The 22965-nt window shown below is 40.6% G+C and overlaps 1 protein-coding gene across 1 annotated transcript in view; it reads right to left on the bottom strand.

Annotated features, from left to right (window-relative positions):
* Positions 1-765: 765 nt before the first annotated feature.
* LOC110023796 (O-acyltransferase WSD1-like) overlaps positions 766-22965 on the bottom strand; it is a 34334-nt gene continuing 12134 nt past the window's right edge. Inside the window, exons 2-6 of the mRNA XM_020723386.1 lie at positions 18974-19576; positions 18746-18886; positions 18398-18607; positions 17778-17915; positions 766-1069 (exon numbers count right to left, since the gene is read on the bottom strand). Of these exons, the coding sequence (XP_020579045.1) occupies positions 923-1069; positions 17778-17915; positions 18398-18607; positions 18746-18886; positions 18974-19576 (1239 nt within the window). The 3' untranslated portion in view covers positions 766-922. The remainder of the gene's footprint in view (positions 1070-17777; positions 17916-18397; positions 18608-18745; positions 18887-18973; positions 19577-22965) is intronic.

Below are 22965 nucleotides of genomic sequence, written 5' to 3'. Positions count from 1 at the left end.
AAATGAAGTCTTAGCAAATCTCACAAGTAAATCTTGAGTTATTTCTATGTTATTTTCTTAGAGTTCTTACCTTTGAGCATTTTACTAATCGTCACTCTAAGAAATCATTTTCACCTAATTGTCATCGCTCGACAATAATTATCATCAGCTGTCTATCGTCATCTGATTGCATGCCTATTAGCAGCACGGATCTCTACCGACCGACGGTCAACTCCTGACTTTCACTACCCTCTTTTACTATTTCTATAAAAAAAATTTATTACATTCAAAAGAAGCTAAAACAACAATTTATATTTTGTGATCGATCATTTCCATTCCAAAGAAAGAATCAACTTTTATAATCTTTTTTTATATAATTTACAATCTCAATTGTCTTAGATATACTTTTTTCTTCTTTTAACGGCTCTTATTCTAATTTTTTTTTCATCATTTATAGGCTCCTATCATGCATACATATAAGATATTTGCATCATAGCAGCGCGCCGTGACTTTTTTGATTGGCAAAGTCGTGAGTCTCCAGGGTCACAGGTTCAAGCCCGCTTGAGTGCATTTTACTTGCAGTTGGAATCAAGTGGTCAGGCACATGAGGTTGGTTAGAAGCTCGTATCATAATCTCCAACCAATCTTCAACTATATATATAAAGAGCCTTCTTATAATTGATTTCCAATTCACAGAATATGTGGTCATCTTGATAAAGAGCCTTCTTCAATCACTGGGCTATTGGATACTTCCAAAACTTCATGAAATTTGAATAACTCCCAAAATTAAAAATCACAATCAATGTCACATGCAATTAAAGCAAGTCATTGAGAATAGTTGATTTGTACAGCTAATAATCAACATGTGTAAAAAAAATTTGGGATTTAATGATGTAACAAATGGACTACAATCTTGAACATTTAGAAATGATGAAATGGATTATCAATGTCTCATAACTGCGTTCCTGATGAGTTGGAGAGAGTATGATATGTCGTCGAGAAGCTCGTGCGGATTTGGAATCACGAGCTCGTCGACCGACAGCACCGCCTTCATCTTATTTATATAACTTTGAAAGTGAACCGTCAGCGCCTACAAAACAAATTTCCAAAAAATTAGAACTGTTAAACATTTGGGGAATTTAAATAAATACCACTATGTTCTTACTGATTTATATATCAAATGCCTGAACTTTGATTTTTACATTTATACCATATCACATCAAAAATACCACAATTTTAATTTTTAAAAACTGAAATACACCATTAAGGCGGCATATAAATAAAAAATGAAGTTCAAGTGTTCAATATGTCATTAGATAAGAAATGAACAGAAGTATGCATGTAAATCTTCCTAAACATTTGTCAATATAATCAACAACAACAACAAAGCCTTAATCCCACTACATGGGGTCGGCTACATGAATCTTTTTTCTCCATTGCATCCTACTTAGTGTCATTTTAATTTAGTTCTAATAAATTAATATCATTTTTTATACAATAAGCTCAAGCCTTCCTAGGTCTACCTCTGTCTTTCTTAACATAAGTCGAATCTAAACATCAACTCTCCTAATCGGATCATCAGTCGGATCATCAGATGGTTCATCAGATGGTCGACGTTTAATGTGACCAAAACATTTAAGGCGACTTTCTCTAATTTTGCTCATCACTAGAGCCACACTAACTCTATCACGGATATAATCATTTCACATTTTGTCTCTAAAGTGTAAAGCTACTCATCCACCTAATCATTCTCATCTCGACAACACTTAACTTAGTACTATGCTTCTCTTTTAAAGGCCAATATTCAGCACCATAGAGCATTGCAAGTCTCACCACCATCTTAAAAAATTTTCCTTTCAATCTAAGAGGTACTTTTCTATCATACATAAGGCATGAAGCATTCCTCCACTTCAACAAACCAGTTTGAATTCTAATATTAACATCCCCATCTATATCATCATCACTTTAAACAATACACCCGAGATATCTAAATCGTTCACACCTTTTAATAATTTGATCACCCATAGTTACACTTCTGTCACTAGAACTACTACTACTAAAATTACATACAATAATTTGAACTATACTACTAATAATTTGTCAATATAATCAAGAAACTCAATTAACAGGGATTCAGAATCTATAATTGCAACAACCAGAGCAGCCCAAAAAGAAAAAAAAAAACTAACAACGCCTGGTTAAGAGTATTAAGATCAAATATCTACGAAATTTCAAATGGGTCGCTCATGCTGATCCAAAGTGATTTAAGATCTCTATAGAGAAAAAAAATCACTCTCAAGTGTTACGCAGAAAAGGGAGATTTTTTTGAGGATCAGCGAATAGCAAACCAAATTGAATTCCTTTGAACAGAGAATGGAAAGTTAATTTAAAATGTAGATAAACGGTGCAAAGAGAAAGATCTTCCCTAAAGTTTGTGTGTCCGAAACATGACCATATTTCCTTATAAATATGAGAATTAGGATCGGTGCCATTGCACAAAGAATGAGTAGTTTGAATGTGTTGTAATTGGTTGTTTTATGGGCAAATCATGTTGGAGATTGGAGGCAATTCTTAGCAAGTAGATGAGTTGTAATTTGTGAGCGAGTACTTTCAACAAATTATCCAAGAAAGTATTTTGAGCTCGCAGCTTACATTGTCGGTTATTTGGTTGAGCTCAACATGTATACCAAAATGCGCGTTAACTCAGACATGGCCCATTAACCCACCAAAGAGAACCAAGAATGGACTCAAGCCAGATTTGTCTACAATAATAGTATGATAGAAAACACAATTGTGGCACTCATCAGTTCACATGACTCGATCAGAGAAAACTAATAACTTGACAGTTAACTTGAATGCGACTGGATACTAAATTGGTCACTTGCCTCCTCGAAAATCAGCATCAAGCCTGACATTTCATTTAGCTATAGAAGATGACATAATATCATGTAGCCTAATGTATTTTTTCATTATTAAACTTTTTTCAATCATATAATATAATACAAAACACCCCAAAATTTATAAATAGGGGTAGACAAATGGATGAAAAAAAATCCTCTTTAGGGTTCTCTCTCCATCTATTCTCTCTTTTTGTTTCTTTCTTTCTCATTTAGAGTGCTCAAGTCTTAAGTGGGGTGCTCACATACAAATTTGTATCCAACACAACGTAATACGAAGTACCAAGGTAAGGCTCTCTTAAGTAACTTTCTAAGATATATTTTTAAACGACTTGGAAATAATCAATATTTAAGTTGTAAACAGTTCATGCCCGTTCAAAATCAACAGCTTTTCAGGCTCAGTTCAGGTACTCATCATGATAACTAATTTGATCTTAACGAATATGAGAGTATATCAATTATCTCCTTTTTGTACCCTAAGAGATGTAGATAAGGACAAGAAAAATAAACACTAAAAAACCCTTATTCACCCTTGACTCATGCCTATGTGTCAATCTAGTGCATTGACATCAAAATGCATAAATTTTTGACATGATACATCAACATCAACGCTACTAAATTTAAGATCGAAACTTCATTTTGGAACTCCATTGCTTAAGTGAAAAATGTTTTCACATTAGTCTTAAATTGCCTTAGAGCTCGCCTTCTTTTAGAGCAAGATAATTCGAGAGAATCGTGTGCTTAGGTATGTAGTCAATGAGTTTTGAAAGAAATTTAGCAAAAAGGCCAAAAACCAGAAATTTCCTCTACCTATCAAGGGTCTGTCTTCAGTGGAGAAACCAAAGAGAGGAATGTTTGTAAGAAGAAAAGAAAAAAAGAAGAATTAAGGATTCTCAACCAAGCAAGGTAGCTTTAGAGGTGACTACTAATGTTGAAAAAACCATTTATGAGGGAGCAAACAAAGTGGTGAGGAGTTCGCAAGACAGTCTAATAATTGAAGGAAAGATTATTACCCCTCCTGGAGAAGAACAAGGCGGAGGATTAGAAACTCCGAAGCCATCCCCATACACTCAAGTAATCAAATTCTTTTACAATCCAACATTCAACACACCTTAATGCAATGCTTTTATTTTCAAATTAGTTTTGACAACCACCCAAAAAACTTGGGAGTAGCTTCATTAGCATCCCATAATTTTGCTGCTATTGAAGAGAGAACGCTAAAAGAGAGACAGAGTCCAATAGAGTCATTGGTGAAGAGGATGCCCATATCATAAAGGGTGATGGGCTCTATTGATAATGGACGTTTCACTCAACAAGAGATGAGGGTCTAACAAGATTGTTAACAATGAAGGAGATAGTGTTGGCATTGAGAGCAAGCTTCGAAAAATGAGGAATTTGAGAATCTTGGTACTAAGAGGACTAGAATTTTGATGTCATGGTTTATGCTACAAAGTTGCCTAAGATGGAACTCACAATAATGAGCTACTTGTCAAAACTAAATGAGTTTAAAAAAAATTTTTGTGTGCCATGCTTAAAGTGAAAAAGTAATAGTCTAAACGTTATAATTTTGTATTATTTTCCCTTAACTTAATGTTGTAGAAGTTCTATTTAAAACAAAATAAGAGTTTATTTATTCTTTGAATTTCTTTCTTTATGAGAAGTTTAAGAAGTAAGTATGATTAGAAAAGTCTTCCCACTGATAGTAGGTAAATCTGTTTGACCTCATTTGGTTAAAGTCAGACTTAATTATATAGTTGTTGAATCCAAAATTGTCCAGGAGACGTGCCTAAGGTATGGAGCACGAAAAGAAGCAAGAGGGTGATAGAGAGAGTAAGACTACAGTCTTGAACAGTAAAATCGTGTAACATTTACTCATGAAATGGGCCCCCTATTTAGAGGAATGTGGACTAGTGGATAACATCTGTACCCCTAAAAGGTAAGCACAGTAGAAGAGTATTATGGATATTTTACATTATATAGAGCTGAGATCCTGAAAATAACCTCTCGTCCTACTAATACGCTAAGCAGTCTTGGGCTGGATGGTTGTCCGACCGAGAGACGATCTGGGAGGCCTTAGGCTGGAGGGTTGTCCGGCTGAGAGACGATCCGGGCTACCTTGGGCCGGAAGGTCTGTTGGCCTTGTGCTGGTTGTTTTGCTCTAATCCGATCTTGAGTCGGATCTTTCCCGGCTGAAATATGTCAGGCAAGTGAGGACGAATTCCCAAACAGTTCTATGTGGGCCCCCTCTTGCCACATCACACTCTTTTTTAGTCATTAGATATCTCTAAAATTCGTGTTGATATATTTTTTATGTACATATTTAAGTTCTCTGATTCCATTGCTCCTCGGCAGTGACAGCTGCGATAAGGACAAAAAAATTTGATTCTCAAAAAGCGTTAACTGTAATCATGACTATTAAATACGCAATAATTAAAAATTCCTAATATTTTGCACCATTATCCCTATAAATAAAAGAATTTGAGAAGAAAGACTTATCTTTCTTGAGTTTCCCTAATCCTCCTCCCTCTTCCTTTGTTGTTTGCGGTCATGGAGAACGGGCGCCCTCCCAAACCGGTCAAGTTTAAAGAGGACGCTTGAGTGGTGTTCCAAGTGATGAAGCAGAAAGCCAAGTCTGCAAAAAAGTAGTCCGGAAAACACGTATCATACGAGAAAATATCTGAGCCGGTGGACGAGGTAGGGTCGCCAGACTCGCTTAACGGCGGTCCTGCAGAAGGGTCCATGATGAGAGTGTGTGATTTCTCTGTGAAGAAATTTTTTTATGGAGGAAACGGTTCGCTCGGACTATAAAGATGTGGGACAGTCAGCTACCCCTCTGGTTTTTCCTATGGAGACTAAGGGACAAGGTCAGGAACCTGCTTTTCTGTCGATTCCACCGTAGGCGACGGAGGGCTCATCCCTAACCCTTGCCTGACAGATGCTTCACATCTTCCGCCGGTGAAGCAAGAGACTGGGGAAGGGGCCTGCTCCTTAACCACATCTGATCAGAACTGATTTATGGGACCTTCCTCAGGCGAAAAGTGAAGACTACACCTCCCTCAATGCTGCTCAAGCCAGTGTTGCAGTGAATTTGTCTCTAGGCGTTCTGGTGGGTAACTAGGGGATGACTCAAAGTGTCCATAGGTTGACCTGGTGGGAGCGACTGTTGTGTCAGGCGGGTCTAGCTCAACTAAACTCAAGCTTTGCTAAGCTGGGGATCTGCTAGCCGGAGAGACTGATGCCCCTCAGCTTCATGACATGTAGTTGGAGAAGCAGGAGGAAGAATTAGCAGTGGTTCAGGCTCAAAAAGTTATACTTTAGGACCAGCGAATATCGCTTCTGGCTGAGTTGTCAGCCGTCCGGGAGGAAATTTCGACCTCCCAGTTGTGTCAAAGGGTTTGGAAGTTTATCACTTGATTATCCTTCTTCTCTGAGGAATCTCTTTCACTCCCCATATTTCTCCGCAACCATGGTCCCAAAGTTCTTCTCGGATCTTTTTGGTATGAACTCACTCGGGACAGCATCGATTATTTCTGAAAGGTAGAATGGAGTCTTACAGAAGTCGTTTTGTTTCGGGTCGGATATAACTCTTCAACTGGCTGCTGCAACTGAGAGATCTGCGAGAAGTTTTGAAGAGAGTTTGATAGTATATGTGGACCTGCTCAAATCTGGACTGAGGTTGTCGTTTAGTGGTGAACTTAAGTCTGTCTTCAACAGCTATGATGTCATTCCTACCCAGATGATGCCAAACTGTCGTTATCCTCATGTCCTTCAAATCTTCCTCCGGCGATTAAAGATTATGTGGTCCACTGAGCACTTATCTTCTTCAGATTCAAAGTGATTGCAATGAAGATGTTGTGTTCTCGTGCAGCTCTAAACTTTGGATGATAAGGGTCGAGAGCAAGGTCAAGGATTGGCGATCGAAAGTCATGATTGCCTCGAGCAAGAGAGGATGGGAAATCTCTATCCAACCCATCACGAAAGTGGTGAGGAGATTGAAGAATCTACCAGAGACCATCAGGAGTTGCGTTGAAATGATTGAGGTATAAGAGTTATCCGTGTTCAAATTCCTAGGTCTGACGATGGTTCGTAAGGTTTTGTGGCCCGAGACTTTCGGTGACATGATCGAAGAAATGTGGAAGGGAGAAGTCAGATGGGAAGGAGAAGAAAAGGATGAAGGCAGTAGCAGCCAAGGCCACCAAGAAGAAACTGAAGGCCAAAATCACTCAAGGAATGGCTGACCCTGCTTTCATCCCTTCTGGTGTTAGTGAGGGACTTCTCTTCATCTCTCTCTCTCTCTGAATGATTTGCATATTCGAACAGGTACGATAACTTATGGAGTTCACAGAGAAGCTTCGCCCAGGTCGCCTAGTTTTCACGAGTTAGATTCTATAAAAGAAGACATTCCGAGCGGACCATTCGAGGGACGGGGAGAGTTGGGTGTATCCTTCCTCTACCCTCACAAAAGAGCCGTGACGCAGAAGTCGCCTTCGGTAGAAATAATGTTAGATTCAAGGGATGAAGAAGAACCCGAAGTTGAAACCCAAAAGAGGACTGATTATGGCCGAAAAGGAAAAAAGCCGGCTGTTGTAGATCCTATGTTGTCTCCTTCACTGTTGCAAGAAAGGGGGTCCCCTTCGAGATGGGTGAGTCCGTTAGACGGGGAGAACAAAGTATGGGGGAGTTTAGGCGACTAGTTTATGTTGGTGGACATTCAGCAAGATTGGTACACTGATCTACCACCTAGGGAGTCTCCCGGGGCTTCCAAGTCCCCAAGTCAGTTGGCGGGGGTCGTTCATTCAGAGGGCCTGGACTAGGTGCTAATGAGCTATGTCGGCTTGTGTGAAACTTCTAACCGATGCAACGTATTGGCCTGGTCGGTCACTCATTCCCAGGCCAAAGCTCTTGCCCACGAGGAGCAAAAGAGGAAGGTGGTCGGCTAAGTGGTCATTGAGGCGGTTAAGAATAAAAGGAACGCTGAACTTGAGCTTTTACAACTGAAGAAGAAACTAAAAAGCTCGAACCAGGCATGGGAAGTGAAGGCACACGACTATGAACAGTCCATTGCCACTCCCTAGTCAATTGGAGGGCATGGTTCGTTTGGAGGGCCTGGACTCGGTGCTCGCGTGAATGATCTATGTTGACCTGTGTTAGACTTTTGATCGATGTTGCGTATTGGCCTGTTCGGTTACTCATTACCTTGTGGAAGCTCTTGCCCACGATGAGCGAAAGAAGAAGGTGGTTAGCCAAGTGGTGATAAAGGCGGTGGAGAATAAAAGGAAAGCTGAACTGGAGCATTTACACCTGAAAAAGAAACTGAAAAGCTCGAACCCAGCATGGGAAGCGAAGGCACGCGATTATGAACAGTCCATTGCCGCTCTGACGGCAAAGAATGATGAATAGGAGGAAAGAGTAGTTGGAATGATTCAAGATCACGAGGTGGCCCTCTCCAAAATGATCCAAGGGGGTCTAGCCATAGCCTCCAAACGCTTCGTGAAGGGAGGACTGGTTGATCCCAAGTGGGCTGATATGGATCAATTCGCTACTCTTTTCGTTGATTCTGAGGATGAAGACGGTGGGGTTGATCAGCCAAGCGGAAACAAAACCAGAAGTGATGGACGGCACGTAGTCGCCTAGGCTTCACCATCTCTTTTTGCTTTCCATGTTATTTTTCTTTTTTTGGTGGACAATTTCTTTTGCCTGGCATCATGTGGCCAGTTGATTAGTCAATGTAAAAAAAAACAATGTATATTCTTTTGTTTGGAGAAAAGAAAAAGTTTTACTTCTTTTCTTTATTCATTCTTCCCATTTTATATTGGGTAAACTTGGCTAGCCATCTCTACTTCTTGACTCGACCGGGCAATCTCAATGTCATGGCTGGTCATTTTCACATATTTCATCCAAAAAACTTAAAAAAAAACAGCCTTAAAACTTACACTCTTAAATTTGTAAGAAATAAAAAATTTAACTTAGTTGGGCAGCCCTTGAGCCACGACCGACAACCTTCAATTTTTAACTCAATCGGGTGATTTTGGTGTCACGGCTAATTACATTTAATTTTTAACTCAATCGGGTGATTTTGGCATCACGGCTAGTTACATTTAATTTTTAACTCAGTTGGGCGATCTTGATACCACAGTTGGTTACGTTCAATTTTAACTTAGCAGGGCGAATTTGACATCACCACTTCGATTTTTAACTAAGCTAGGTGATCTTGGTGTCACGGTCGGTTACATTCAATTTTTGACTGAGGTGGGCGACCTTGGCACCACGGCTCGTAATCTTCGATTTTTAACTCAGCCAGGCGATTTTGGAGCAACGGTCGTTTATCTTCAATTTTTAACTCAGTTGGACGATATTGGCTCCACAGCTGGTTATCTTTAAATAAGTCTTTATTTTGTATGCTCTGGGTCCTGCTCTAGAGTTGATCATGTAGGGGCCGCTTCACGTCCGTTCCAGTCTCCTGACTGTCTGCACTCAAGCCATAGGATCAACTTTCTTCAGAAGCAAGGCTCTAGGAAAAAAGCCTTTCTCCCGAACATGACGATTGTATTATCAGGCGTTTATCCTCTTGACTTCTTCATGCCGCAGAGCTGACTTCGAACGAACATCTTCTGCAAGGTCTAATGTAAGCATTGTTCCCTCGTTCGCTTCTAGCCATTTAAAATAGATCTTCCTCGTTGAACGCTGTAGTCTTGAGTACCCTTTGGTTGTGATGATTGTATTCTACCGGCAACATGACTTTCATTCCGCGTGAGAGCATTAAGAGCATTTGACCAGTTGCAGTGAATGAGGTTGTTCAGCTGGCCCATAAAACGAACGGAAGTAATACTGCCTAGCTCCCTTTTGCTCCATCAACTTCCTTTCTAAATAGATTGAGAATAATTATATTGCAGCCTTGGCTTGGCCGTTAGTCCGGATATGATTTACCTAGGCAAATTTGAGGCTTATCCCTTACTCAAGCAAAAATCTTTGCCTTTGTCAACGAACTGCATTTTGTTATCTGTGATTATAATCAGTGGAAAGCCTTACCAGCAAATTAGATCGGTCCAAATGAAGTTTTGGACAACTTCTGCAGTAATCCGAGAAAGAGCTTTAACCTCGATTCACTTCAAAAAGTAATCCACCGCCACCAAAAGAAAATGTCGTTCTTTGGAAGGTGAAAACAAGCCCAGAATGTCCAATCCCCAGACAACGAAAGGCCAACGACTGGTGATTGGCTGGACCTTATGGGTTGGCTGATGTTGCAGAGGAGCATATTTTTGATACTACTCACACCTCCTTGATAATGTTTTGGCATCTTTCAGCAGTATAGGCCAGAAATTCCCCCGCCGCTAGACTCGGTGTGCCAGCATTTTCCCTCCTAAGTGGCTTCCGCCCTATCCAAAAGGAATTTCCCGAAGAATCTCATCTGCCTCACTTTCCTTTATGCACCTTAAGTATAATGAAGTTGCTTATTGCTGGAAAAGCATTCCTTCTATTAGCAAGTATTGAGCAGCTTTGAATTTAAACCTCCAGGGATTTGTGACCTCTTCTGCAATTTCTCTCGTTTCCAAGTACTTGATGTAGGGATCTACCCAGCTTTTGGTTTCTTCTCTATCTATTGTCATCGCCTCTGGCTCCTAGATGACCGGCCAGCTGAGATTTTGCGGCGTCCCGTTCCCCAGGCAAGCCCATCTGGATGGCAAGTCAGCCACCTGGTTTTCAATCCTGACATCGTACTCAATCCTGAATTGCTCGAATTTCCATATTTTTGCCTTAGTTTTACGAAGGTATTTGATCATTATTTCGCCTCTAGCCTCAAATTCTCTCTTTATTTGATTGACTACCAATTGAGAATCTGACTTCACAACGAAGGATCGGGCGCCTATTTCATGGGCGAGACGTAATCTGACGATCAATGCCTCATACAATGCTTGGTTATTTGTTACCTCGAATTCCACAACTATCGAGTGATTACAAGTGTTCCCCAGGTAGACTGCTTTAAGCTAGCCCTAATCTTGCTTTGGATCGGTTCGAAGCACCATCTACGTATAACAGCCACTCTTGTTGATCCGCATGGTTTTCTTCACCTCTCCTCACCTGCTATGAAACATCTTAAAATCCACTACCACTTGTGCTTTGATAGCCATCCAAATGATGTATGTGATATCAAATTTGCTCAACTATATTGCCCGTTTAAGTAGTTGGCTGGAATGTTTTGGCCAGGTGAGCGTCATTTTCAGTGGGTGGTCCATGATCACCCGGACGGGATGACTTTGAAAGTAGGGCCTTAACATGTGAATCAACACAATTAATGCAAAAGTTAGTTTCTTCATAATTGGGAAACTGACCTCCGCTTCCCGAGGACGCAATTGGTGTAGCAGACCGAGAATAGTCTTCCAGACTCTTCTCGAACCAACACCAAACTCATTGCTTCAGTTCCTACCCCCAAGTATAAAGAGACTTCCTCATTAGACTTTGGGCTTTGAAGAAGCGGCTGCGACGCAAGGAATCTTTTAAGGTTCTGGAAGGCTCACTGGCACTCAGCCTTCTACACAAAGCTTTCAGCCATTCTTAGCGTTCTAAAGAATGTTGCACACTTATCACCTAATCTTGAAATGAAGCAAGTGATGACTGCTATCCGGCCTGTCAACTTTTGCACCTCTCAAGTATTCCTGAGGGACGACATATCAAATAACAACAACAAATCCTTAATCCCACTACGTTGGGTGGGCTACATGAGTCATTTTTCTCCATTACGTCCTATTTAGTGTCATATTTTCATTTAGTTCTATCAAATTAAAATCATTTTTTATACAATAAGCCCAAGTCTCCTGTCTTTCTTAACATAAGTCTTAACATAAGTCGAATCTAAAACATCTACTCTACTAATCGGATCATTAGATGGTCGACGCTTAATGTGACCAAACCATCTAATACGACTTTCTCTAATTTTGTCCGTCACAGGAGCTACACCAACCCTATCACGGATATATGCATTTCACATTTTGTCTCTAAGTGTAAAACCACTCATCCAACTAATCATTCTCATCTCGGCAACACTTAACTTAGTATTATGCTTCTCTTTTAAAGGCCAACATTCAGCACCATACAACAATGCAGGTCTCACCACCTTCTTATAAAACTTTCCTTTCAGTCTAAACAGTACTTTTCTATCACACAAAAGGCCCCAAGCATTCCTCCACCTCAACCAACCAACTTGAATTCTACCATTAACATTCCCATCTATATCACCATCGTTTTGAACAACAGACCCGAGATATCTAAATCGTTCACGCCTTTTAATAATTTGATCACCAAAGTTACACTTTTGTCACTAGAGCTACTACTAATTACATTCCATGTATTCAGTTTTAGTTCTACTCAAATGACGGCATATCAAGTAATGCTTGAATTTTTTCGATTTAGCTTTTATGCCTTCTGGGGTCAACAAATAACCTAAGAATTTGCCAGTTGAGGCTCCGAACATGTATTTTTGTGGGTTTAGTTTCACAATACACTTTATAAAAGTATGGAAAGTATTTTTTTTTAAATCTATTGTGTTGTTCAGCAATTTGGCTTTTTACCAGGACATCATTTACATAGACTTCAATGTTTTATTACTTTCTGACTAACAAAAATTACATCCAATAGACGTTGGTATATTGTCACAGCGTTTTTAAGCCCAAAGGGCATTACATTATAGCAAAAAATAGCTTCAGCAGTTATGAAGGCAATCTTTTCAGCATTGATGGGTGCATCTTGATTTGGTGATTTCCTGAGGTGTCAAGAAAACTCATCAAGGAGTGGCCCACGGTTGAATCTACCAGTGTCAATCCTCTACAAAGGGTAACAATCCTTTGGACAAACAGCGTTTCGGTTCGTGAAATCTACACACATCTTTCACATTCCATTTGCTTTCTAGACCATGACAATGTTCAGAGACAAGTGGCGTACTGCACCTCCCAGATGTATTATGTCTCTCTCAGCATCAATACTTCTTTGATATACCCCGCCAACGTTGTTGCCAAATTCCTAATCTTTTGTTTTATCAATTGAATGGTGGTAATCACGTTGAGACAGTGACAAGTGATGTCCATTGGTGTCCTCAGTATCTCCGTCGTGGACCTAGCAAAGACAATGTGATGCTCCTGAAATGTCTAGATCCATAGCTCCCTATGCCCTGCATCAAAGTTTTCATTTATTAAGAAAGATTTACCGGACTCTTTGTTGGTGAGAAGAATCTCGCTGGTCTCGAGACTCCTTCCCTCCCGTTTTGTAGCCAATGACTTCTGGTCCACGCTTCCTACTGCTAGTCTGTAACAAACCCGGGACTGCTCCAAGTCCCCACGAACAGTAATCACCTCTCCGTCTCTTGGAAACATAATTGTGGCGTGGCATGTGGAAACCACAGCCATAAAACAATTCAGAAGTGAACAGCTGAAAATAATGTTAAAGCTAGGAGATGAGTTTACTATCAGAAAGTCCTCTGATTCAATAAATTGTTTCTCACCTTCAACCCCAAGTGACCGCCAGCTGCATAACGCCCAAGACTTCCTTTCTCTCTCTCAAAAATCCGTACAGAGGGCCAATCGACGCTACTAACCAGTCAGTCTGAAGATTGAGTTTGTCAAACAGTGACTTGAACAAGATGTTCACGGAGCTGCCCGTAACGATGAGGATGCTTCCAACCTAAAAGTTGCTTATTATCCCCGTTACAATGATAGTGTCGTTGTAAGGATTTCTCATATGTGGGCAAGTCCTCATCAGTAAACATAATAGGAGGGTAGCTTCCTCTCCTCCACATAGTCGTGTGGATACACAGTTCTCTAGTCTCGGTGGTCCCGGACCTCTTCTGGGAGGCTCTACAGGAGGATTGTTCCTCCGAAAATGGCTAGAATTGTCCCAACGATGTGGACGACAGTCGTCCAGACGGACCCAACAAAGGTCTGCTGACATTTCTATTGTCGAGACTTTGACTCCTTCAGTTTTCCCGCCTCAATCAATTACTTGATGAGTTTTCAGAGGTGTCTGCATTCCTCTGTATCGTGGTCATGGTCCCTAGTGGTACTTACAATATTTACTTGAGTCCCAGAGCAAAGCTTCGATTCTCATTGGTGTGGCCTCCTTTAAGTATTCTTTGTACCCGATGGAGTTCACATCTCCTCCATCGATACCCTCAACGGGGTAGCCATAGGCAGTTGAACTCACTGTACAGTTATTTATAACATCGTGTCGGCCTCTCATAGTACTGAGTCAGCCTCAGGTAATGGTTCCTCACCTGAACTCCCTGCTGGTTGTATTGATCAGACACCATTTGTTGTTGTGAGAGGATTGGTCGTCTTCGTATTGCCGCCTGACAGGTGTTCTATGGTCCTCCTTTGGCTTCAACCCGTTGTTGAGGGGAACTCTCTTCTAGGCCTGGTGCTCCTCCGATTCTCGTTGGGCTCCGGCGTTGCATCCTGGGATGGATTTTATTCCTGGGGATCTCGCTTTCCCTCAGAGCTGTAACGACCCTTAGGACTTTGGTGGTATCCTCAGCGTCTCTACAATGGACCCAGCAAAGACATCGTGATGCTTTTGAAGCGTCTGGAAACACGGCTCCCTGTGCCGTGCATCAAAGTTTTCATTTATTAAGAAAGATTTATCCAACTCTTTATTGGCGACAAGAATTTCTAGGGTAATCTTGCTGGTCTCGAGGCCCCTTCCCTCCCGTTCTGTAGTCTACAGACTCTTGCTCCATGCTTCCTACTGCTCCAGGCCACCACGGATAGTAATCACCTTTCCGTCTCTTGGAAACTTAACTGCGACGTGGCATGTGGAAACCACAGCCTTAAAACAATTCAGAAGTGGACGGCCGAAAATAATGCTATAGCTAGGAGATGAGTCTACTATCAGGAAGTCCTCCATTTCAGTAAATTGTTTCTCACCTCCCCCCCCCCCCCCCCCCCCCCCCCCCCCCCCCCCCCCAAGTGATCGTCAGCCGCATAACGCCCAAAGCTTCCTTTCTCTCTCTCGAAAATTCATACAGAGGGACAACTGGCATTACTAACCGGTCGGTCCAAAGATTGGCTTGTCGAACAGTGACTTGAACAAGATGTTCACGGAGCTGCCTGTGACGATGAGGATACTTCCAACCCGAAATTTGTTTATTATACCTGTTAAAATGATAACGTCGTCGTAAGGATTTCCCTTATGTGGGCAGGCCCTCGTCAATAAACATAATGGGAGGGCAGCTTGCCCTCCACCACACATATGTGAGGTTACACAGTTCTCGGGTTTTGGATCTCCTCAAGGAGGCTCATCAGAAAGACTCTTTTCCCAAAAATGGCTAGACCTATCCTGATGATGCGGACGATATTCGTTTGGACAGGCCCAACAGAGGCCTGTTGAAGCTTCAATTGTCGGAGCTTTGACTCCTTCAGTTTTTCCACCTTAATCAAATACTTGATGAGATTTTTGAGGTGTCTATATTCCTCCGTATCATGATCATGGTTTTAGTGGTACTAAAGATATTTTCTTGAGTCTCAGAGGAAAGCTTCGGTTCTCATTCGTGTGGCCTCCTCGAAGTATTCCTTGTCCTTGTTGGCGTCCACAATCTCCTTCATTGATACCCTCAACTGGGTAGCCATAGGCCCTTGGACTCATTGTACGGTTGTTTATAACGTTGCGCCGACCTCTCATAGTACGAGCCAACCCCAAGTCACGGTTCCTCACCTGACCTCCCTGCCGGTTGTATCGACTAGACCATTTGGTGTTGCGGGTGGATTGGTCGTCTTCTCATCGCAGCCTGACGGGTTGTCTATGGTCCTCCTTTGACTTCAACCCGCTGCTCGGGGGAACCCTCTTCTAGGCCTGACGTTCCTCCAGCTCTCGTTTGGGGGTGCTCTCCTCTGCAATGATGTGTTTGTTGGCCATTTCCAACAGCTCAGCCAAGTCTTTGGGTTCATGCAAACTGCGGTTATATGAAAACCTTCGGACCTCAAGTCTTTCTTCAAGGCAGCTTGGGACGCATTGATTCGAAGGTCTTTCATCTCCAACATCTCCATTTGAAAGCGCATGTTCTCCTGTCGTCCTTGCTTGAGATGCCATAAGGACTGCACGCTCATGTTGGGTTTTCGTGCGCTTGCAAACTGCGCCATGAACAATCTCTTGAAATCAGAGAAGTTATCTATGCTCCTAGCTGGCAACAAGTTAAACCACTTCAAGACTAACAACATCAAAGTGGTGAAGAACAGACGACACTTGAACGAGTCTGAGATCTTGAGCAAGTACATGGCCGACTCAAATGAAGCAATGTAATCGTTGAGGTCAGGCCGACCCCTGTAAGCCTCCGAAGCCAGTAATTTGAACTTCTCCAGGGGCTCAGACCCGTGACTTGGTGGGAGAAAGGATTCTCCAATTGATGTGGGGCTTCAGTACGATTGGCTTGTTGCCTCTCTACTTATGCTTCCAGCGTTATCCTAATATTGCGAGTCTTCGACCCTCTCAAAACCGTGGTTTAATCTTCCCGTTGGCTCCGACACTGCTTTCTGGGGATCTCGCTTTCCCTCGGAGCTGTAACAGCACTTAGGACTTTAGCAACCTGGTCTGACACCTAGTTCATCATTTGGGCCCTCATCTCCTGCATTCCAATGCACGAGCTCTGTACCACTTCTCTTGTTTCTCCTACGTTGGCCAAGTCTCTCTAAGAAATCTCCTCTCATTATGACTGTTGTGCTCCTCTTCTTGTTGAAGGAATGACTCCATGTTTACCGCACCGTTAAGATGTTGAATCCAAAATTATTCGGAAGACAAGCTTAAGGTAAAGAGCACGAAAAAAAAAGAGGGGTGACAGAGATAGCAAGAGTACGGTCTTAAACAGTAACATCATGTAACTTTTATTTATAAAATCAGACCCTTATTGATAAGAATGGGGACTAGTGGATTACATCTATACCCATATAAAGTAAGCACTGTAGAGGGGTAATGGATATTTTACATTATATAGGTTTGGGGTCCTGAAAATAGGCTCCCGTTCTATTAATACTCTAGGCAGCCTTAGGTGGGATGGTTGTCGGATTGAGAGACAATTTGGGTGGTCTTGGGTTGGAGGGTTGTCTGCCTGAGAGACGGATTGGGCGGGCTTGGGCCAGAAAGTTGTTAGCTGAAAAGTGGGATTGTCGACCGGCCTTTTGCCTATTGTTTCACTCTAATCTGGTATTGAGTCGGATCTGTCCATATTGAAATATGTCGAGCTAGAGAAGACGGATTCCTGAACGATTCTCTGTGGGCCCCACACATCATACTCTTTGTTAGCCTTTAGATATCTCCATGATTCGTGTTGGAGCATTTTTAATGTACAATAGTCATCCTTCAAAGATGAGATCAACTACTCTGAAGTCAGCTATTCACGAAGAAGTTGTAATTCATTCATTGTGAATTCAAACCTTTCGTTGTGAAGCATATCTTTTATGGCACAGACAGCAGGTTTGAGCAAGACAAAAGCTCAGGCTAATGAATGTCAATATAGAGTTAACAGCTTAGGATAGTTACAGAGAAAATGAGTCGGTTGAATTCACTGTTGATGGCCAAACAAAGTTCGCATCTTTAGATGCACTTTGTTTGAAATAAATTTTATTTGCTCAGAGAGGTGTGATTTATCAATGATGAAAAATAAAAAACTGCACTTGACTCAATTTTAAAACCCTATCTTAACTCCAAAAAAACCAACCAATGAAATGCTTCGATGTTCCGCATTGTATACAAATATAGATCCAGCTACAAAATCCCTAAAAGAATTCAGCACTCCAATAACATGTGATGAGAACTAATTAAAAAGAACACAAAGCACAACAACATAAATTGGAAAACGACAAGAACTCACAGTTTAGATTTAGAGAAACAAACAACTAACATCAAGCATTTTCAAAGTTAACTCACCTGTGGATGTCCATAAACAGAAGGAGCAATGTAAACCAAGGGAACACCACAAAAACCGACCTCCTCCGTTGGTCCAACAAGATTTGAGAATGATAATGATGTATTAGAGACGACTCTGTGGCACAAATCTGTTCCCACCTGTTGTCAATTGAAAGGATTAACGATAAACATATCTTCGTAACTTTCAAATTTTGCATCATAAATGAAGCAATTTTAGAAGTTGAAAAATATTAATATAGTTTAGACGGATTCATTCCATGTAAAAACATGAATTACTCTACATATTTCACCGAAGGCCACAACCAATGAGCTAGGAGAAAGCGCGCCGGAGGCTTATTATACGAGCCCTGACCATCTCTCAAACGCCTAAGAATTCGAGTACCACACCCTACACTCGGTCGAACCCCGAATCAGAGGGAACTTACAACTGGCAAGCAGATGCCCGACCAACTCATCTGAGCATGCGGCATATATATATATAGGGGTGCTCTCCATATATATATATATATATATATATATAATGAGCAAATAAGTTTAGTTTGCATGAATCCTGAGGAATCATCGCACTTTCTATGTTTATCCCCGGAGAAAAGCTCAAAAAAAGTAAATAACAAACATACCTTAATGCCCAGAGTCTTAACAATCAACAAAGCAGAAAGATGAGTGAATATGGCCTCCCATGATTTCTTTTTCTTCTCTACAGCTGCTGTTCCCTTTCGGATATAATCCAAAGGGTCGTCACACTTCATTACAGGAAAACGGAGCAAAATGTAACCCATCTGATTACCCCACCTGGCCGCACTGCCCTTTTTCATCATTTCCGCCAAAGACTGACAACAATAAACAATATAAAACAGAAAGCATTAGGCCAATGGGCCATTTACATACATGCCACAATTATTATGTATTTACATATCTAAAAATTCAGGCACATTAGGCAGAGATGAACTGTGTTAGCGTTTACTTACCTGAATTCCAGTGGTGGGCCGAATATTAACAAGCAGGGATGTTCGAATCCGTATGTTTTTGGGAAGAAGGCCTTCATTGCCCCTGCTGAGGTAACGAGTCAAAGCGGCCGACGTGACTCCCACCAGAACATCATTTATGGTCTATGAGGAAATCGGTCGAACAGTTAGTGTGCACTGAACAAAGCATGAATGTAACGACAAATCAAGAAGCGTTCAAAAGGAACTTACGCAACCCATAGCGTTCTTTATGTCCTTAATGTCGTCAAGACTGAGAGTACGATGCACGCAACGCTTCGGCCGAAACTCGACGCCCTCCGACCCCATGATCCGCGTCCTAGTGTCCTTTAAAAAGAAGGCACTGGCGACAAAGAGAAAACTGTGGACAAAACTGTTCAATGTGTAAACAAGAAAGCTCCAGATCCAGGATAGGAGCACACAAGGACCAAAGCCGGTCCCAGCGGCGGTGGACCGGCGGCGGGCAGAAGGGAGAGATGGAAGGGATTCGTTGTCGGAGGTTCGGCGAGTGCAGGCTAGGAACAAGGACATGAGAGACACGCCATCTCCTAGAGAATGATGGATGCGGAAGATAGCGACGCTAGCTGCCTCGGAGGTGCGGATGGCCAGGACATGGATTTCCCATAGCGGACGGGAGGTGTCGAGACGGGAGTGGGAAAGACCAGCGATGTAATCCTCGACAAAGCGGTCGCCGGCGACGGGATCCACTGCGGCGGCAGTTGCGGCGGTGCCGACATCTGGGTAGATAACGTGATCGTCGAGGTTTACCTTGGTCGGGACCCATCTTGGTGTGTCGCGCCCAGACTTGTCCGTTACCTGTCCAATTTTCTGTTGTCATTTTGCTGTTGTCATTATTGTTTTTAATGATTTTTGAAGACAGTAATAATACAGATCGAGGATGCATTCGCAAAGAGAAGTAAGAACTTAAAAATAGAGAAATATTTTGTTGTTGAGTGAAAGTTTAATAGTAATTTGCATCAATTCAAATTTTAATAATCAAAATACTTTTGGGATATAAAATAGAACAATATAACTCACACTTTAAAGCATATGAATAATTTATTAATTTTAATTGACCTTGATAAAATAAACTTAATTTTAATATAAATCACCACCATATGTAAAAATATGAGTTACATAGGATGCACTAAAATAAGATATTTTTTGTGAAATAGAGTATAATGATGTAATCTCTTATGGTGAATCATTTCATCATGAGAGGATTTTTTTTCTTGGGAATTATTAGAGATAAATTATAAAATATATGACTTAAAACTTGTGACACCAAGATTCAGTTTTCTTTAATCAATGAACCATAGTTTTTTTTTTTTTTTGGAAGATTCAACAGTTTCCTTTAATCAATGAACCATAGTTTTTTTTTTTTTTTGATATTTTGTTTTTAGTTAAAAATTTTCAGTTCATTTTGTATGTTTGACTAATAATAATACAACATATTTAGATATACATCACATTTTAACACTATTGCCTCAAAATTATAAAACTAGATATTTTGTTTTTAGTTAAAAATTTTCAGTCCATTTTGTATGTTTGACTGATAATAATACAACATATTTAGATATACATTACATTTTAACACTATTGCCTCAAAATTATAAAACTAAAAGCTCAACAAACTAAGAATTTTTATGTAGGAAAAATACTCTTGCATTTTTTTTTTAATCTAATACTCAAATATACAAGCATAAACATTTTTATGATCATATATAATTCAATAAAGAACAATATTTTCGTATGATATCTCTTTTTAATAAAATATTGAAATAAGATTGTTTGTGATCACATCTTGCTCACAAGCACTTATTACATGAGTTTGTCATGATTATCCACACCAAATTTTTTTTATCAACCTTTCTCACAAATTGGCAAATTCTATTCTCTACATTTATGATCGTGTCTTCTTTCATTTCACATATATTATCACATAATGCCTCCAGTTTTAAGAAACAAGGTGTAACTCTCAACCTTCAAATCCTATATGATTTGCCTAATGATCTAACGTGTCATTTCTTGAGGTGAAATCAGTCAAACTTCTAGATATTGTTCTTCCTTAATGATCAACTTTGTGAGGAATTCGCTTATCAATCTCCCCCAAAATTCATCAACAACTACTAATGCTTGATAAAACTAAGATTTTCCTTTGATCTCACTTAAAGCCTATTTTGATGTGTTCGCATTCATTTGCTTAGCACCTCATCTCAACACTTGTTAATTTGAGATTTTGCAACCAACCTATTGACCTAAAAACAATAATCTTTCTGAAAAATAATCAGGTTGAAGCGTCTGGAAAGGTCATACCTCAATTTTGAAAAATTGAGCCACATCAGCATAGAATTCGAGGGAAAATAGTTATAGGAATAAAATATTTTAGAAACTTAATAAAAATAGAATTTCATTCAAATAAAAAATATGTTATAAGTGGTTCTTCTGCCGCTTTGATTGAGACAAGCGCTTGTCGAAGTAGCTTCTGGTACAAAAATTTACCCCATAACCTAAACCTATTTACACTATCTACTTGAGCCTGGACTTAGAGAACTAACTAGATCGATTGAACATCCCCCAGCTCCACCGAGTGTCCTAACCTTAGGGTCGCTAGTTCCTCTCGCAGTTCCTTTATTTCCGCCTCTTGCTACAACCCAACCATCTAAGCGTAGGATTCCTTTGTTTCCTTCAACTAATAATAAGGCCAGTGGCCTCCACCATTCATTAATGGCTCTTTTGGGTTCTTCTTAGTGACTAGTCGGGAGTTTGATTGCCTTTCCCCTGCTTTGCATCGAAGTTGGAGTATCCAAGCCAGTTCAGAAAATGGATCTCGACTGATGCCTGGTAATCACAAATCAAAGACCAGTATCGCTTCATCTGCACCAACAAAAAACGTCAATAACATAAAGCAAACTTTTTTCTAACTAAAAAGATTGGGTCTCCTCATATTAAAGATTCTATCCATCTCACCACTAAAATGATGAAAAGCTCTCACCAGGCACCGACAAAACGCCCAAAATATTGCTCTCGCTGATCGAAAACAAAATTGTAACCCCATGATCCTCTGGTTACAAAGCTTCAGAAACTCCCTGGGCAAGTTATTAGGCTAATAGATTATAGGCCTTCTTGCCTCCCCCTTCCTTCTGTTGAAGTGTAAGTGAGTTAGATGAAACAATTTCATCCCCTAAGTCTTTCATCTATTTCTTCTTATGAGCAAATTGCTTAACTTGTCTTTCCCACTTGGGTTTACCTCCATCTCCTGGCCTCTTAGCACCCCCCGAGCTTCTTTGCGCACTTGGATTGGCTCCCTCCTTCCGTCTTCTATGTTCCTCTAGGCCTCTTCTAACCTTCAGGTCAGCTCCCTCCTTCAGGTCTTTCATTCTCTCGGGCTCCTTCTCAAGGTATTGCTTCGACGTAAACAACCCAAAGTCTTTGTTGGCATCAATTTTGATATCATTGTGTGGGATGTCCACCTGAATGACCTGGGATTATATTTCATGCATACCTGGCGTCCAGAGCTCAAGACATCCAAATTTAGATCCTCTGACAAGTGTTGAGGGACGCGTGGTCAGGGTCGTTATGTTAGAATTTGACTTTCACTTAGGCGAAGGCAGATCAACATTTTATTTGTTGGACAACTTTGGTTGGACCAAAAGATCTCATTCGTCACGTCGCACGCATATTAGATTTAAATCGGCTCGATTGTTGACAAATTTGTCAAGATGAAATGGACCGCACCAAGAAAATCAATTTTAATAAGGACACAAATATTACTGGAGTTTTGTAGACTTAAGAAGTGAAATGGACCGCACCAAGAAAATCGATTTTAATAAGGACACAAATATTACTGGAGTTTTGTGCACGAGCTGATATTAAATCGATGTGCTTAAATGAATATCTTTTCTAAATAAAAAAGAGAAAAAAAACATGTTTTTTTTTTAAAACATGTTTTTTTTAAAGAACTCTTAATCACGTGGCAGAAGAAAGGAAAGCGCCCCATTTCACGTGATGAAGCCTAGGGTTGTCAAAAAGTGTCGTTGTTCGCGAACAGCTCGTGTTCGGCTCATTAAGAAGCTCATGTTTGGCTCTTTCGCTAAGTTAACGAGCCAAACACAAACAAAAATTTGTTCGTTCGTATTCGGCTCGTTTAGCTCAAAATACTACCCATCATATATATATATCAATTATATATATATATATATATA

Source organism: Phalaenopsis equestris, unplaced genomic scaffold (genome assembly GCF_001263595.1).
Source record: "Phalaenopsis equestris unplaced genomic scaffold, ASM126359v1 Scaffold000231, whole genome shotgun sequence".
NCBI classification, from domain to species: Eukaryota; Viridiplantae; Streptophyta; class Magnoliopsida; order Asparagales; family Orchidaceae; genus Phalaenopsis; species Phalaenopsis equestris.
Note: the sequence above shows the minus strand (reverse complement) of the source record. Positions and strands in the feature narration are given on the sequence as shown.